Source organism: Trichomycterus rosablanca, chromosome 19 (genome assembly GCF_030014385.1).
Source record: "Trichomycterus rosablanca isolate fTriRos1 chromosome 19, fTriRos1.hap1, whole genome shotgun sequence".
NCBI lineage: Eukaryota > Metazoa > Chordata > Actinopteri > Siluriformes > Trichomycteridae > Trichomycterus > Trichomycterus rosablanca.
Genome location: NC_086006.1, coordinates 8,581,879 through 8,596,869, shown reverse-complemented (window position 1 = coordinate 8,596,869; position 14,991 = coordinate 8,581,879). Strand labels below are relative to the sequence as shown.

General features: G+C 38.1%; 1 protein-coding gene across 1 annotated transcript in view; it reads left to right on the top strand.

Annotated features, from left to right (window-relative positions):
- megf6a (multiple EGF-like-domains 6a) overlaps positions 1-14,991 on the top strand; it is a 41,000-nt gene that overhangs the window by 8,444 nt on the left and 17,565 nt on the right. Inside the window, exons 4-13 of the mRNA XM_063016032.1 lie at positions 2,990-3,115; positions 5,659-5,781; positions 8,035-8,157; positions 8,245-8,382; positions 10,080-10,202; positions 10,319-10,441; positions 11,772-11,954; positions 12,063-12,194; positions 12,286-12,414; positions 14,769-14,897. Coding sequence (XP_062872102.1) covers positions 2,990-3,115; positions 5,659-5,781; positions 8,035-8,157; positions 8,245-8,382; positions 10,080-10,202; positions 10,319-10,441; positions 11,772-11,954; positions 12,063-12,194; positions 12,286-12,414; positions 14,769-14,897 — 1,329 coding nt within the window. The remainder of the gene's footprint in view (positions 1-2,989; positions 3,116-5,658; positions 5,782-8,034; positions 8,158-8,244; positions 8,383-10,079; positions 10,203-10,318; positions 10,442-11,771; positions 11,955-12,062; positions 12,195-12,285; positions 12,415-14,768; positions 14,898-14,991) is intronic.

The following is a 14,991-nucleotide window of genomic DNA, read 5'->3' as shown; positions in this document are numbered from 1 at the left end:
GTCCAACATGTAAGTGGCATTTAAAACCACATTTTACATACTAAACAGTATGTACATACTAAATACCTCCAGGAGGGTACTAATTAGGGCACACTATGTAGTACATTTACATTAAAATTTCCGGCATTTGGCCGACACTTCGTTCCAAAGTGACTTACAGTGACTGAATACAATTTTGAGGGTAGTTGAAGGTTAAGGGCCTTGCTTAGGAGCCCAACGGTGGCGATAGAGGGGCTTAAATCAGCAGCATTCTGATTACTAATTCAGTACCTTAACCACTGAGCTTCTCCTGCCTATGTAGTAGGTGGTTTGGGCTGTAGTATCTCCATGTTTGTCTCCTTTGCATGTATTAAAAGAGTTCAGTAGCAAATTTTCAGCAGAAAGATCTAGCCAAGTACTGTTAAAACACAGACCACAGGCAGATATGGTAATTAATCACTGACAACAACAAAGCTTAGGTAGGCCCTTTGCTACTGAAGTCATGTATTTTCAGTTGTAAATTGGTGGACTGCTTGTAACCTGTGTATAGACTTCTGTTTCTAATTTGAACAGTTTTGTGTACAACTGGAAGGAAAATCTTCACTAGGCTCCAAAACACTGTAAATGTTCTGCTTTAATTGGATTTAAGTAGACATCATGCAGTAATTTGTAACTTACAATTTTAGATGAATTAGGATAAATTGTGTGTGCAGTCAATGTTGGTCTTTATTAAAAGCATCAATCATTTTTCTGTCTAAGCTAAAAAACATGTGCATTTCTGGACTGTTGTTCTAAAGGTTGAGATGAGGTGCAATTGTAAAGGTATGGGTTGTAAAACTAGACAAATACTGACTCTGCTATTTTCTCTGGATCTGGACTCTGGATCTTTTTATGGAAAACTTGCCCTGAGACATTAAATGAAAAAATGCCCTTAAATGTTAAATGGGTGGATAAAGCTGGCTACACAACATATATAACAGCACAGTAACTCAAAGTGCTATTGATTTTCTCCATAGATTTAAGAATTTAGCAAAATTCATATACAAAGCACTTAGTGTAATTCTAAAGGTAGAAGAAGTCAAAGGTAGCATATTAAATCTGGAAAGATCCACTGCTTTTTTTGCTCTGTTTAAGTGTCAGTTTAAAGTAAAGCACTAAAATAGTGTTGTTAGTGTTGCACCAGAAGGACATAGTGGAGAAATGGAGATGTGCCACAGCATCTAAGGCACGATGTTACAAGTTCCAAAATTGTTATGGCTGCAAAAATTTAAAAGTTAACGTATTAACTACAAACATTCCAGAATGCACTACAAATGATTAATCTGTTTATTAAAAACTTAAAAGTACAATTGTTTATGTTATTAGTTTAGGCAAAACTTGTATGTCTATTATTATGGCTTGGAATAAGATCAGACCACATTTTCTTACAACTGTATGATTTGTTTAGTCTAGCTTTCATGTTTAAATTAGACCTAACTTTAAAAACGTTTAAAAAACGTCTGAGAACTGGCACTACTTTCAAAGAGATGCTTCGTGTATCATGTTTACTTGCCGGTCAGTTGTAACCTTTATCTGACCCTTTATAATGGCAGGGTAATAAAGGAATTCCCAGGTGGCATCTGTCTGATTCCTGGGAAGGTGCTAACACTGAGATTAGTTTTATTTCAGTGACGTTCAAACATTAGGATACACCTCAAGACAATTCATCTCTGCTAAGTAGCATAATTAGCAAAAAGCTAATGATAGAGTGGAAGGATTTTCCTGTGATCGTACCTTTTAGGATCCTTTTGATAAATGCTATTGTTGCTACTGATTAGAGAACTAGGAAAACAGGTTGTCAGTGGTATATAATAATTGGACATCACTCAGTGAAGATTACAGGGGTGGATAATAATGGATAATGATACAAGTTGGTGAAGTTCACCGTCCAAAAACACAGTGCTCTTCTAAGTGCACTTCACTTGACTCAGCCCTTATCAGGCTTTTGTTTGATGAGTTTTAATAGTGCAGTACAGGACAATTTATAATGGTTTATAATTACTGTAAAAAGAGTGCTCAGTGGAGATGAAACTAGCTAATATGCAGCAAAGAACAGAAAGAGACTTGTAAGGATTTATTTTAAGAAAGATGTATTGATTGCTTGCCCAATATAATTAGGTTTAAATTACAAAGAAACACACCTAGACCTTTAGGTAGCTATTATATTAGCTAGCTAGTTTGGTAAGTCACAGAGCAGAAAAAACATGTCATTAACTTTTTTTCCCCCCTTTTTCTCCCACTTTAGCGCACCCAATTTCTGCCCGTCAATCATCCTCTCACTAATGCTGATTGGGGAGGACGAGGCTGCTCCACGCCCCCTCCGACACGTGCACAGCAATTGAACATCTTATCACCTACACTTGACGAGTGCAGTGCAGTACAGCGCTGTGTACGGAGAGCCACACCCTCTATCGCACTCCTTTCCCATCTCCGTGCAGGCGCCACCAACCAGCCAGCAGAGGTCGTAATCGCACTAGTCTGAGAGAGAGTCCCCCATCCGGCTTAATCCCGCCCCTATCTGAACAACAGGCCAATCGTTGTTCATGTGGCCGCTCAGACTCAGCCGGCAGGCAGAGCCGAGATTCGATACGATGTATTCGATATCTCAGCTCTGGTGAACAGTGTGTGTTTTTACCGCTGCGCCACCTGAGCGTCATGAACTTTGTTGACATGTCCAAATAAAGTTTTGAGGAGTAGAATTACATCTATTCTGCATATTCATGACCATTGTGGTCAGTTTTATTTGGGTCAAGCCAGAATGACAGTTAAAAAGAGTAAATGAAAATACAAAGATCAGGTACAATAACTGGATTACGAGAGTTAAATACAGGAGTCATATACAATAATATTTAAGCATTCAAAGTACAGTCTATGCAGTTTATTTTTGACACTGTTAACTAAACGCGTGCGTTTGTAGTGTATTCATTGTTATGTGGCTCAAGTTTATAATCTTGGTCTCTTCTCTCTTCAGCTGTGCTCTCCTGTGGCATCAATAACGGAGGCTGTGAGCACCAGTGTGTCCAGCTCTCTTCAGCCCAATTCCAGTGCCGCTGCAGACACAACTACGATCTTACAGCTGATGGCAAACACTGCAAATGTAAGTGCTCCATCACTGTTAACAGAACTCGATAATTTGGCTATATAAAATGTATGGCAATACACAGGGCACTAACCACTTTTATTAGAAAAAGCACTGGATAAAATTTATTTAAGAATGTTGATCTCTTGTGTGGGAAATGATGAATATCTGTTGGAATGTGATACAGGATTTGACTGGGTGAGAAAGTACAAGCTGTTTTTCTTTTCCAATTAAGGAATGTAAAAGCCACTCTGATCATGTCAATGGCCTGTAGAGTCCTCATTTGAACCCAGAAACACTTACAATAATAAAATCATGTTGTATTAGGCTGCTACCACAGTTAATGTTCCATATTTCCATACAGTTTATTAATTTATTAAGGTTATTAAGGATTATTAAGCAGTCAAGCAAGATTAATGCAAAATCCTAATTAAATTGTGGGCTGTAGTGTTTAACAATGGCCAGAATATAATTAAATTAATGAATTGAGATGGGAGTATAAAGTGGCTCCCACCTTAATCTTGGCTGAGCCTGAAGTACAAATACACAAATGTGTTAAATTGCTGTGTGTTTTTGGCCTACTTCAAAATTGTTGCAACTTGAACCAAGAAGTATTCAGTTAAATATCATCATTTTAAATGACACACTTTTAAAGTGAGTGGGTGGATGAGAGGAATGTACAATTTGTCGCTGTGGGTCTTGATTTTGGGGTCAGACCTTGGGGGTTGTCTGAGATATTTTAAAATAAGAATTAAAACATTCAAGCACATCATATGTCTTATTTATTAGGTCTCTAATTTATTATTAAAGAAGGTAAATCTAAGTCTTTCTATTCATAAAGGGCCAATATCTCTAATTGACCTGTCTTTGGACTGTGGGTGGAAACTGGAGCACCAGGAGGAAACCCACATGAACCTGCAAACTCCACACAAAAAAGACCCATACTGCTCATCCTGGGAATTAAAGACCTTCTTGCCACATGATAATTAAACAGGATAATTAAATTATACATTTTCTTTATGACAAAATCAGCAACAAAAATTTTTATATTTTTTTGTTAATGCATTTTCTCCCCTTTTTCTCCCTTTTAGCGCGTCCAATTGCCTGATTGCGTCATGCTTCCTCTCCACCAATGCCGATCCCTGCTCTGATTGAGGAGAATGAAGCTAACCCACGCCCCCTCTGACACGTGGGCAGCATGCCGTATGCATTTTATCACCTGCACTTTGACGAGTGCAGTGCAGCTCAGCGTTGTGTACGGAGAGGACACACCCTGAAAGCACTCTTTTCTCATCTCTGTGCAGGCGCCATCAATCAGCCAGCAGAGTCGTAATTGCACCAGTCATGGGAAAGAGACCCCATCTGGCTTAGTCCCGCCTATATCTGAACAACAGGCCAATCGTTGTTCATGTGGCTGCTCAGGCTTAGCCGGTAGGCAGAGCTGAGATTCGATACGATGTATTCGAGATCCCAGCTCTGGTTCCAGAGTGTGTTTTTACTGCTGCGCCATCTGAGCGGCCAGCAACTAAAATTTTTTAATTTGTCTCCAAATAAGTTCACGATGTCTCATCATACACTTTTTGTATCAGTGAGCCCAGCCCGAAATTCAAACCCCCGGAACTCAGGCAGTACTTTTACCAGCAGTGTGTTTCTTATCACACAAGCTCAATTATTACTTATTTACTATTTATATGAAGGGTGTCAAGCATTTAGCACATTCAACATTAGGTTAGTATGCACACATGGAAGTATTAAAAACCTTTAAGTGCATGAAAAACAGCTTCCTCTCAGTGCTGCAGTTCTGGATGTGATTAAACCTTTTAAACCATGAGAAACACAACCACTGTCTAATTTAGCCCTATTATCACCTAACCCACAAAAGCCAGCTGAAGCCGTTTTGCAAAAGGCATGACCAGTCCATGCAGGCAAGAATTAGAGACTAATTACTACCACTATACAGCCAAAAGTATGTGGACACCCCTCCTAATTACTGAGTCCAGGTGTTTTAGTCACACCAATTGCTAACGGGTGTTTAAAACCAAGTCTAAACAATAAAGTGTATGCTTCCAACTTTTAAGGAAGCACGTTTTCTGTTTTAGCAAATCTGTTCCCCATGTGCACCAAGCCGATGCCCAAATAGATATGGTTCGACTAATCTGATGTGGAGAAACATTATTGGCCTGAATGGCATAGAATTCAACCCTGTTAAACACATTTGAAAAGAATTGGAATGCTGATTGCAAGCCAAGCTTTCTTGTCCAACATTATGGCCTGAACTAACACTGAAAGGCCACGGACTTCAACATCTTGTGAAAAACACTTGCCAGAAGACTTGAGGCTGTTATAGCTGTAACTATGGAGCCAACTCCGTATTATTTCCTTTGGTTTTGAAATAGAATGTCCAACTACATTATGGTCCACTGTCCACTTATTTATTGCCATACAGTGTAAATAACATAAGGTTTAAATAGCTTTGTTGTGTTTATATACAGTATGGATGAATAAAGATATTATTAAATATTTGAGTTATGAACACTAACCACAGTCTTCTTCTATTATAGTGAGAAACCCATGTGCAAAAAGGAATGGTGGCTGCATGCACACATGTCATAGTGTGGGCAGTATTGCCCAGTGCTCCTGCCACAGAGGCTACACACTGGCGCGGGATCACAAGAGCTGTGAAGGTAAATGTTCCTGACAGTAATAATTGAAGGACTTTTTCCACACTGTTACTCACTTGAATTACTCTACTGTATAAAGCTCTTTCATAAGGAACATCCTTTGCTCAGTGAATCATTCTGGGGAGATTTCCTTCCTGTGGTTTTTGGATGTGGGTAAGGATGGAAACACTGCTTTTCATTTGGAAAGGGAAAATAAAACTATATTTGAAATTAGTTCATCTTAACCTTGGACAGGGCTGGAAAGCTGCAGCCAAACTGTAGAACCTTAGTAGCTGAGTCAAAATTACTTCTGGCGTGTACGAGCGTGGTAGTTTGGTGCTGAAAGGTTGTACCTCGAGACCTAATGATAATACGGAATATAGGATAAAATCTCCATTATTTAAAATAGGGAAAATGAAAAGATTTAAAGAATAAAACACACTGGGAGTTAATAAAATTCCTTTTATTGCTTTTGTCAGTTGACTGCTGTGATTTACTTTTATTTAGCTACATGAGACGTGATAAGGTATTAATCAGCATGCTGGAGAAAATTGAAGTCAGATCGACGTTGCTTTATGCCCAAACTGGAAATGTCCACACTATTGCTGGAAAGTTCTCTAGCATGTAATTGTATGCTGTAGCATTAAGACTTCTCTTTTACTGTTTTAATTTGAATTGGATTGGTGTACTCGTCTTGCGCCGTGTGTTTTCAAGTGGCACTGGCCACATTGTGGCCCTGATTATCCCTGATAAAGAAGTTACTGAAGCTGAAATTAAGTTACTACAATAGCAGGTCCTAACCACAAAAATATGACAATGATTCAATTATTCATTCTTTACCAAAGGCAAGGCAAGGCAAGGCAAGGCAAGTTTATTTGTATAGCACTTTTCATACACAGTGGCAATTCAAAGTGCTTTACATAAGGAAAAAAAAATTAATTAAAAGCATTAAAACATTCCTGAGATCTAGAACCTCAGAAAGACTTCTTGCAAACATTTAGTTACAATTAAGAGAGCATGAAATTCAAACAAGAGAGATAAAAAATTAAGAGCGTGAAAAATTTAAAGAAAATATTGTAAAATATACCCTACAATTTGGGAAATATGAAATTAAAACAAGAGAGATAAGCAATTAAAACATGAAAACTAAAAGAAAATATAGTAAAATATACACTACAATTTAGAATGTACACTACTTTATAAAAATAATTATTAAGAGCATGAAAAACTAAAAGAAATAGGGTAATAGCTAAAATTTCGAGCCTTCCTCCAGCTCTGTGCATTTTGGCAGTTAGCGTTCTGTTCAATCCTCAGATTAAGAAGCTTGATTACTCCTAAGAATGTATTTTCACTGTTCTACGTATAGACAGCCTCATGATGCATAAAGTCAATGCTAGATATTCCACATTATGATCTTAGGCTTTTGTGTAAGTGCTTAGTCGGAAAAATCTAAACTTCTAATGTTACTTCCTGAGGCAGTTTGGAATATAGTCTAGGTGAATTATATGTGTATCCTGCTTTAGAGCTCTAGTCCTGTTCTATGAACCTACACTGATGAGCCATGTGCACAGCAATGCCTATTTTATAAGAATTAAGCAGTCACGGTCAGGGATGTATTAAATGTTGGGCTGATAAATACAGCAGATAAGTATGGACAAGGATAAAAATCTGAGTTACTTTGATTAAGGCCAATTATTATGGCCAGACGACTGGGTTGAAGTATCTCCAATACAGCAAAGGGTGCTCACAGACAGTTGTGGTGAGTACCCACTGACCAAACTGGTGACCCAACAGGTTGTTGGGTGGTCAAGACTCTTTGTCAGAGGACATAAAGGCTATGGAGTCAGACCAACAGAAGGGCTAGAGTGGCTCAAACTGCTTATAATGTCCCAACACAATGCATCGAACCCTTCTGTTTATGGGGCTGCATGGTCAAAATGTCCATGATAACTTCTGTCCACCATTAAAACCACCTATATGTAACCAACTGTATGTAACTTACTGCTTTACAGTTGAGCTGTTTTGCTCTTTGAGACTTACAACAGTAGGAATTAAATAAAACAGGTGTAATAGTGAAAAAGGCTTTTAAAATAAGAACTTGTTGAAAAATGTCAAGCTACAACCCATTTTAGCAAAAGCTGTGGCTAAAACAGGCAATTCCACTTATTAGAAGGCATGTCTATTTATTTATAAAATTTCTAACCATTTGTATGTTCTATGTCATCACATTTATCATCTTTAGGCATTAGTCTAAACTATGTGCTCTGTATATTTCAGACATTGATGAATGTCAAACCGGGCAGGCTACTTGTGCTCATGATTGCCAAAACAGCCCTGGTTCTTTCTCCTGCATCTGTAACCCTGGATTTGAACTAGGCACTGATGGCCTTAAGTGCTACCGTGAGTCACCTATAACATCAAAAACACTTTTTAACACTGTTTCATTGAAGTTTTGGTAATTTTTGGTTGCTGTGTACTGTCTGGCAGGAATTGAAATAGAGATAGTGAACAGCTGTGAGTCTGGGAACGGAGGCTGTGCACATCACTGCCAGCATGGCAGACTGGGACCTGTTTGCAGCTGTAACCGTGGGTACCAACTTGATGAAGACCTTAAGACTTGTTTAGGTAAGCAGGTTGGTTTAAGGAGCAATAGGCTATAAAGTGTCTATTTATGTTTACTTTATCATTTATTTTAATGAGATATTTGGTTATGGTAGCTTCTATGACCTGACTGCATAAAACGTTTCCAATAAGGCCCAGAACATATTAAATTTTTTATACATTTGTTGTATGTTGTTGTGGGCGGCACGGTGGCTCAGTGGGTAGTGCTGTCACCTCACATCAAGAAGAACATAGGTTTGATTCCTCAGCTGGGTGAATAGGGTCCTTTCAGTGTGGAGTTTGCATGTTCTGCCCGGTGATGGACTAGTGGCCTGTCCAGGGTGTTTCCTGTCTTTTGCACAATGAATCAGACCCACCGCAACTCTGATCAGGATAAAGCAGTGGTAAAACAGAATATACACTGATAAGCCATAACATTAAAACCACCTCCTTGTTTCTATTGACACACTGTCCATTTGATCAGCTCCACTTACCATATAGAAGCATTTTATAGTTCTACAATTACTGACTGTAGTCCATCTATTTCTCTACATACCTTTTTAGCCTGCTTTCACCCTGTTCTTCATTGGTCAGGACCCCCACAGGACCACCACAGAGCAGGTATTATTTAGGTGGTGGATCATTCTCAGCACTGCAATGACACTAACATGGTGGTGGTGTGTTAGTGTGTGTTGTGCTGGTATGAGTGGATCAGACACAGCAGCGCTGCTGAAGTTTTATTATTTATTATTTTATCTATTAGACACTCCTACCTAGTTGGTCCACCTTGTAGATGTAAAGTCAGAGACGATTGCTCATCTATTGCTACTGTTTGAGTTGGTAGATGACCTTCATCAGTGGTGACAGGACGCTGCCCATGGGATGCTGTTGGCTGTATATTTTTGATTGGTGGACTATTCTCAGTCCAGCAGTGACAGTGAGGTGTTTAAAAACTTCATCAGTGCTGCTGTGTCTTATCCACTCATACCAGCACAACACACACTAATACACCACCACCATGTCAGTGTCACTGCAGTGCTGAGAATGATCCGCCACCTAAATAATACCTCCTCTGTTGTGGTCATGTGGGGGTCAGTCAGTAATTGTAGAACTACAGAGTGCTTCTATATGGTAAGTGGAGCTGATAAAACAGACAGTGAGTGTAGAAACAAGGAGGTGGTTTTAATGTTATGGCTGATCGGTGTACATTTAATGCTTTAGTAGAGGAAAGTAAATCAGATTATAGAATATGAAAGTATTCCATTTTTACTGTAACAACCAGCAGTTTTGAAAGGGAACTCAATATATCATTGCTGCCATTGTGTCCAAGAAAGATATTTTAAAGGAGTTGAAACCTCTTTAACACTAAATGATTTGTTAATATTGATTAGAGCTTTTAAACGTCAACGAGGTTATGAGGGATAAACTTAAATTTAAAGCAAATAAGTTTAATTTTTAAGCACACAAGTTTATAAAAACATAGTCATAAGGTTTTATGGGAGTAGCATAAATGAATATATTGTTCATATGGCATTAAACCATGTATCTGTATTACATCTTAATACGAATGGTAACTTTCTGTGTGGCTCCTTCCTCACTGACGAAAAACATGCTTTAGTCAAATTACCTTGCGTGCAGTGATTAGCAAGCAGCGTTGGCACATGGTCTTGCTTCATGTTTTATGTTTGGGCAGATACTCCAGGGATGTTTGTATTTTCCAGACGTGGAAGAGTGTGCGGAGGGGAGTGCATGCTGTGAACAGGACTGCACCAACTATCCCGGTGGATACGAATGTTACTGCAGGGCAGGATACAGACTAAATGCAGATGGTTGTGGATGTGATGGTACACAGTTGCCTTATTCATTGATTAACTTCAGGCATTTCATCAAGATAAACATTGCTAAATATAAATACTTATTTTCATGTGTGTGTAACTTACATTTAAAATGTATTTTATAGATGTAGATGAGTGTATGTCTGATAATGGAGGATGTGATCATACATGCCAGAATACAGCTGGGTCTTACCAGTGCTTCTGCCATCTGGGACACCGCCTGGCTGAGGACAAACACTATTGCATTCGTGAGTTCAGATCCCTAACGGCATTGATTAAGGACACTCTGCTTTTACTTATTCATCTGTAGAGAAAATATACACAACCTCTCAGCTGCAATCAGACCACAAGACAGTCTAACGGAAATTGCCTTTCACAGAAGTGCAGGTGACACATTGATGTGTTGTATGTCACAACTGGCCCATGGGCCAATTTCTTTATACAGTAGACCCTTGACTTATGAATTTAATTGGTTCCGAAGGGCTGTTCGTAAGTCAAAATGTTCGTAAGTTAAACCTATTTTTCCCATAAGAAATAATGTAAATAGAATTAATCCGTGCCAGACCTCCTAAACCCCCCCTTACCTAACCTTTCTAATGTCTTACAAGTATATTTTCCCTTAAATCCTAAATTATAGAATAGACATTACTGTAATAAACAATAATAAACAACAATACACACTATTACTGTAGTACACACATCACATTTCAGTACAGTACGTGCTGTACAATGCACCATAATAAATTTCCTTCTTTTTTTTCAATAGTAAAAAAAAGCCATTTTGATATTGAATTTTACAAAATATAATGAAAACACCAGTAAAACACCATCCGCTGTCCGAATGTTTGCTCACTGTATATACGTATATAGAGAGAGGGACGGTCGAATAGATAGAGAGGATAGAGTTGAGATAAGGTCTTATGAAATCAATTTCAGTTAATAATAGGGTGTCACGTGGCTAAGTGGGTAGCACTGTTGCCTCACAGCAAGAAGGTCCTGGGTTCGATTCCCAGGTGGGGCGGTCCGGGTCCTTTCTCTGTGGAGTTTGCATGTTCTCCCCGTGTCTGCGTGGGTTTCCTCCGGGTGCTCCGGTTTCCTCCCACAGTCCAAAGACTTGCAAGTGAGGTTAATTGGAGACACTAAATTGTCCATAACTGTGTTTGATATAACCTTGAGAAGGCATGAACCTTCGTGTCATGAATGTAACCAAAATGTAAAACATGACGTTAAAATCCTAATAACCAAACAGTTAATAATATTTTTTTTTTTTTACATTTGAGTAACAGTTGTTATTTTTTTGAGGATATGCAATGCATGATGTGTAAATAAATGAACCAATAAATTAATAATTAAATTGCTGACAAACTACAGCTAACCCTTCATGATATGAAAACTGTGTCTTCAAAGACCAAAGACTAAAAATAAAAATGAATAAAATACTATTGACTTCAAGTTGAGTCTAATACAACATAATAATGTCTTAAATGGGTTAGAGATGTGGTAGATCAAGATTACTTATCTAAAATATATTGTGTTACCTTTAATAAGTCCATGTCTCCATTGTACCACTTTGTCCAGCTCTAGATAAAGCAGTAGAAGCACTGTCAGTTAAAACCCTATCCCATCGCATTGTGGTCGAGAGGCCGTTTTCAGAGTTAACTCTGATGCAGGACTATCCGCAGCCTTTGGAACGTTATGATGATTATGAAGAAGGCAGCTTTGGAGAACTGCGAGCCGAGAGTACCATCACACATACGTTTGGTTAGTCACATTATATGTATTGTCCCATTTCTTTATAACATTTTTGTAGTCTATATAAACACTTCAGCAGGATACTAATATGTATTACTTATTTTACTCTAAAATTAGTGTGTCTGAGCAAGACATTTGGTCACGACTGCAGTCTGACATGCGAGGACTGTTCTAATGGTGGAGTTTGTAACGAAGAGAATAACGGATGTGACTGCCCTGATGGTTGGACTGGCATCATCTGCAATAAAAGTGAGCATCTAGTGACAAATATACTTATTATATATACAAAAACACAAATTGTCATTATGTAGTGCGTCTAATGGTTTTCTTATGTCACCAGCTTGTCCTGAAGGCACCTTTGGCAGGAACTGCTCTTTTACCTGTAAATGTAAGAATGGCGGCACCTGTAATGCAGTAAGTGGATCCTGCCAGTGCCCACCAGGAATCAGTGGAGACATGTGCCAGAATGGTGAGGCAGGAAATATTTATAACGGGTCAAGTTCCAGTTATTTTCCTCATGTTTGTCAAAAGAGTGTTAACACAGTATGTATTCAGAAGAAACCATATAACCATATATATTTTTGACCCCGAAGATATTGTAACATCAAAAAACTGAGTATTATACAATAAAATTTGTGTTCTATTAATATAATCCAAAGGCAATAAAAGTACTTACGTTATATAATAATTGCATTGTGTTTACATCATTGGTGCATCAAAGCAAGGATACTGAACTTAGCACCAATAATAGCATCCTTTGTACTGGTAATATTAGGGACCAATTAGAACCTGTACAATTCAGTGCCATCCATGTAGGAATAGTTTAATAATAATTACATACATTATTTTAATTATATAATATAATAACTGTAATTATTACGCACCCATTGGTGAACTGGTAAGAGGATTCACAAAGTAATCAGAAGCTTGGTCTTTTTGTACAGTGTGTTTACCTTTCAGCGTAAACTTAATTGTCGACAATGAAGTAGAAACATGTTTTAAGATTTTTTTGAAAATTGAAATATTTTATACACCAAAGTATTCAGACCCTTTGCTGTGGCACTACAAATTGTGGTCAAGTTGCTTTAATTATCCTTGATATGTGTTTAGAACGTAATTGGAGCAAATTAAATTGATATTAGACACACACCTGGATCTATATGTCACTGTCAAGACAAAAACCAAGTCCAAGAAGCTATCTGCGGAACTCTGCATTGAAATCAGAATCTGGATCAGAATATTTATTTATTCGCCAAGTACCAGGTGTGCAAGGAATTTCTCTTGGTGCAGATGTCAATATATTTTAGATCTAATAAAATAATATAGAAAAATGTATACTATGTATATACACATAGAATTCAGACATTAACAAACAGTACAAAAGTAAAAAATTGTGCAATGGAGATATTACTGAAGTGACTATTAAATATGTATTTTAAATTGAAGCAAGGTATAAAATAGGACAAGGATATAAAACAATATCTAAAGCAATGACTGTTCTAGGGCCACAGTAGCCTCAATATTTTGAAAATGTAAGAAGTTTGGCACAACCTTAGACCTTCTTAGAGTTGACCATCTGGCCAAAATGAACATCTGGTTAAGAAGGTACTTGGTTAGGAAGCTACGAAATAAGAAAGAAACTCAACAGTCATTCTAAAAGAACCTATTGGACCAAAATCCATCTCTGCAGCAAGACGTAAATCAGGACAAGGATATAAAACAATTTCTAAAGCAATGACTGTTTGAGAACCACAGTTGCCTCAATATTTTGAAAATGTAAGAAGCTTGGCACAACCTTAAACCTCCTTAGAGTTGGCCGTCTGGCCAAAATGAACATCTGGTCAAGAAGGTACTTGGTTAGAAAGCTAAGAAGTAAGAAAGAAACCCACAAGTCATTCTAAAAGAACCTATTGAACCAAAAACCATCTCTGCAGCAAGGCATAAATTAGGACAAGGATACAAAGTAACATCTAATGCTATGACTGTTCCGAGGACCACAGTGGACTCAATAATATAAAATTTGAGGAAGATTGGCACAACCTTAAACCTTCTTAGAGATGGCCGTCTGGACTAAATGAACATCTGGTCAAGAAGGTACTTGCTTAGAAAGCTACGAAATAAGAAAGAAACCCAACAGTCACTCTAAAAGAACCTATCGGACCAAAAACCATTTCTGCAGCAGGGCATAAATCAGGACAAGGATACAAAGCAACATCTAAAGCTTTGACTGTTCCGAGGACCACAGATGCCAATTTTTTTTTATGGAAGAGGCTTGGCTCAACCTTAAACCTTCTTAGAGTTGGCCGTCTGGCCAAAATGAAAATCTGGGCAAGAAGGTACTTGGTCAGGAGGCTAAAAAAGTAGAAAGAAACAGTCGTCAACGGCAAGGTGTAAATCAGGACAAGGATATAAAACAATATATAAAGCTATGACTATTTCGAGAACCACAGTGTCCTCAATATTCTGAAAATGGAGGAAGATTGACACAACTCTGAACCTTCTTAGAAGTGGCTGTCTGGCCAAATTAAACATCTGGTCAAAAAGGTACTTGGTCAGGAAGGTACGAGCTCTAAAATAACTTATTGCACCAAAAAAACATATCTGCAGCACTCCATTAATCAGACCTTTATGGCAGGGGCAATTTAACAGTTAACCTTTCAACATGACAGTGGCCTGAAGCAGCCAAAACAACACTTGGGTGACTTAGGGGCAAGTGTCTGATTGTCCTTCAGCCCAGCCAAAGCCCAGATCTGTTATTTTTGCTATTATTTGCTAGTTTACTGTTTTTAGCTTGATGTAAATTTTGACACTCTGTGTTTTCAGGCTGTCCTAGGGGGTTTTATGGCAAACTTTGCAATAAGAGATGCAATTGTGCAAATAATGGCCGATGCCATCGCACATATGGTGCCTGTCTGTGTGAGCCAGGCCTTTATGGGAGATTCTGCCACCTCAGTAAGTCGAAGCAGTTTAATCTGCAACAATATTTTATTATTATTATTTTTCTCCTAAGATCAGCTCATGTAAGATTTTAATTTTCCTCTTTTCC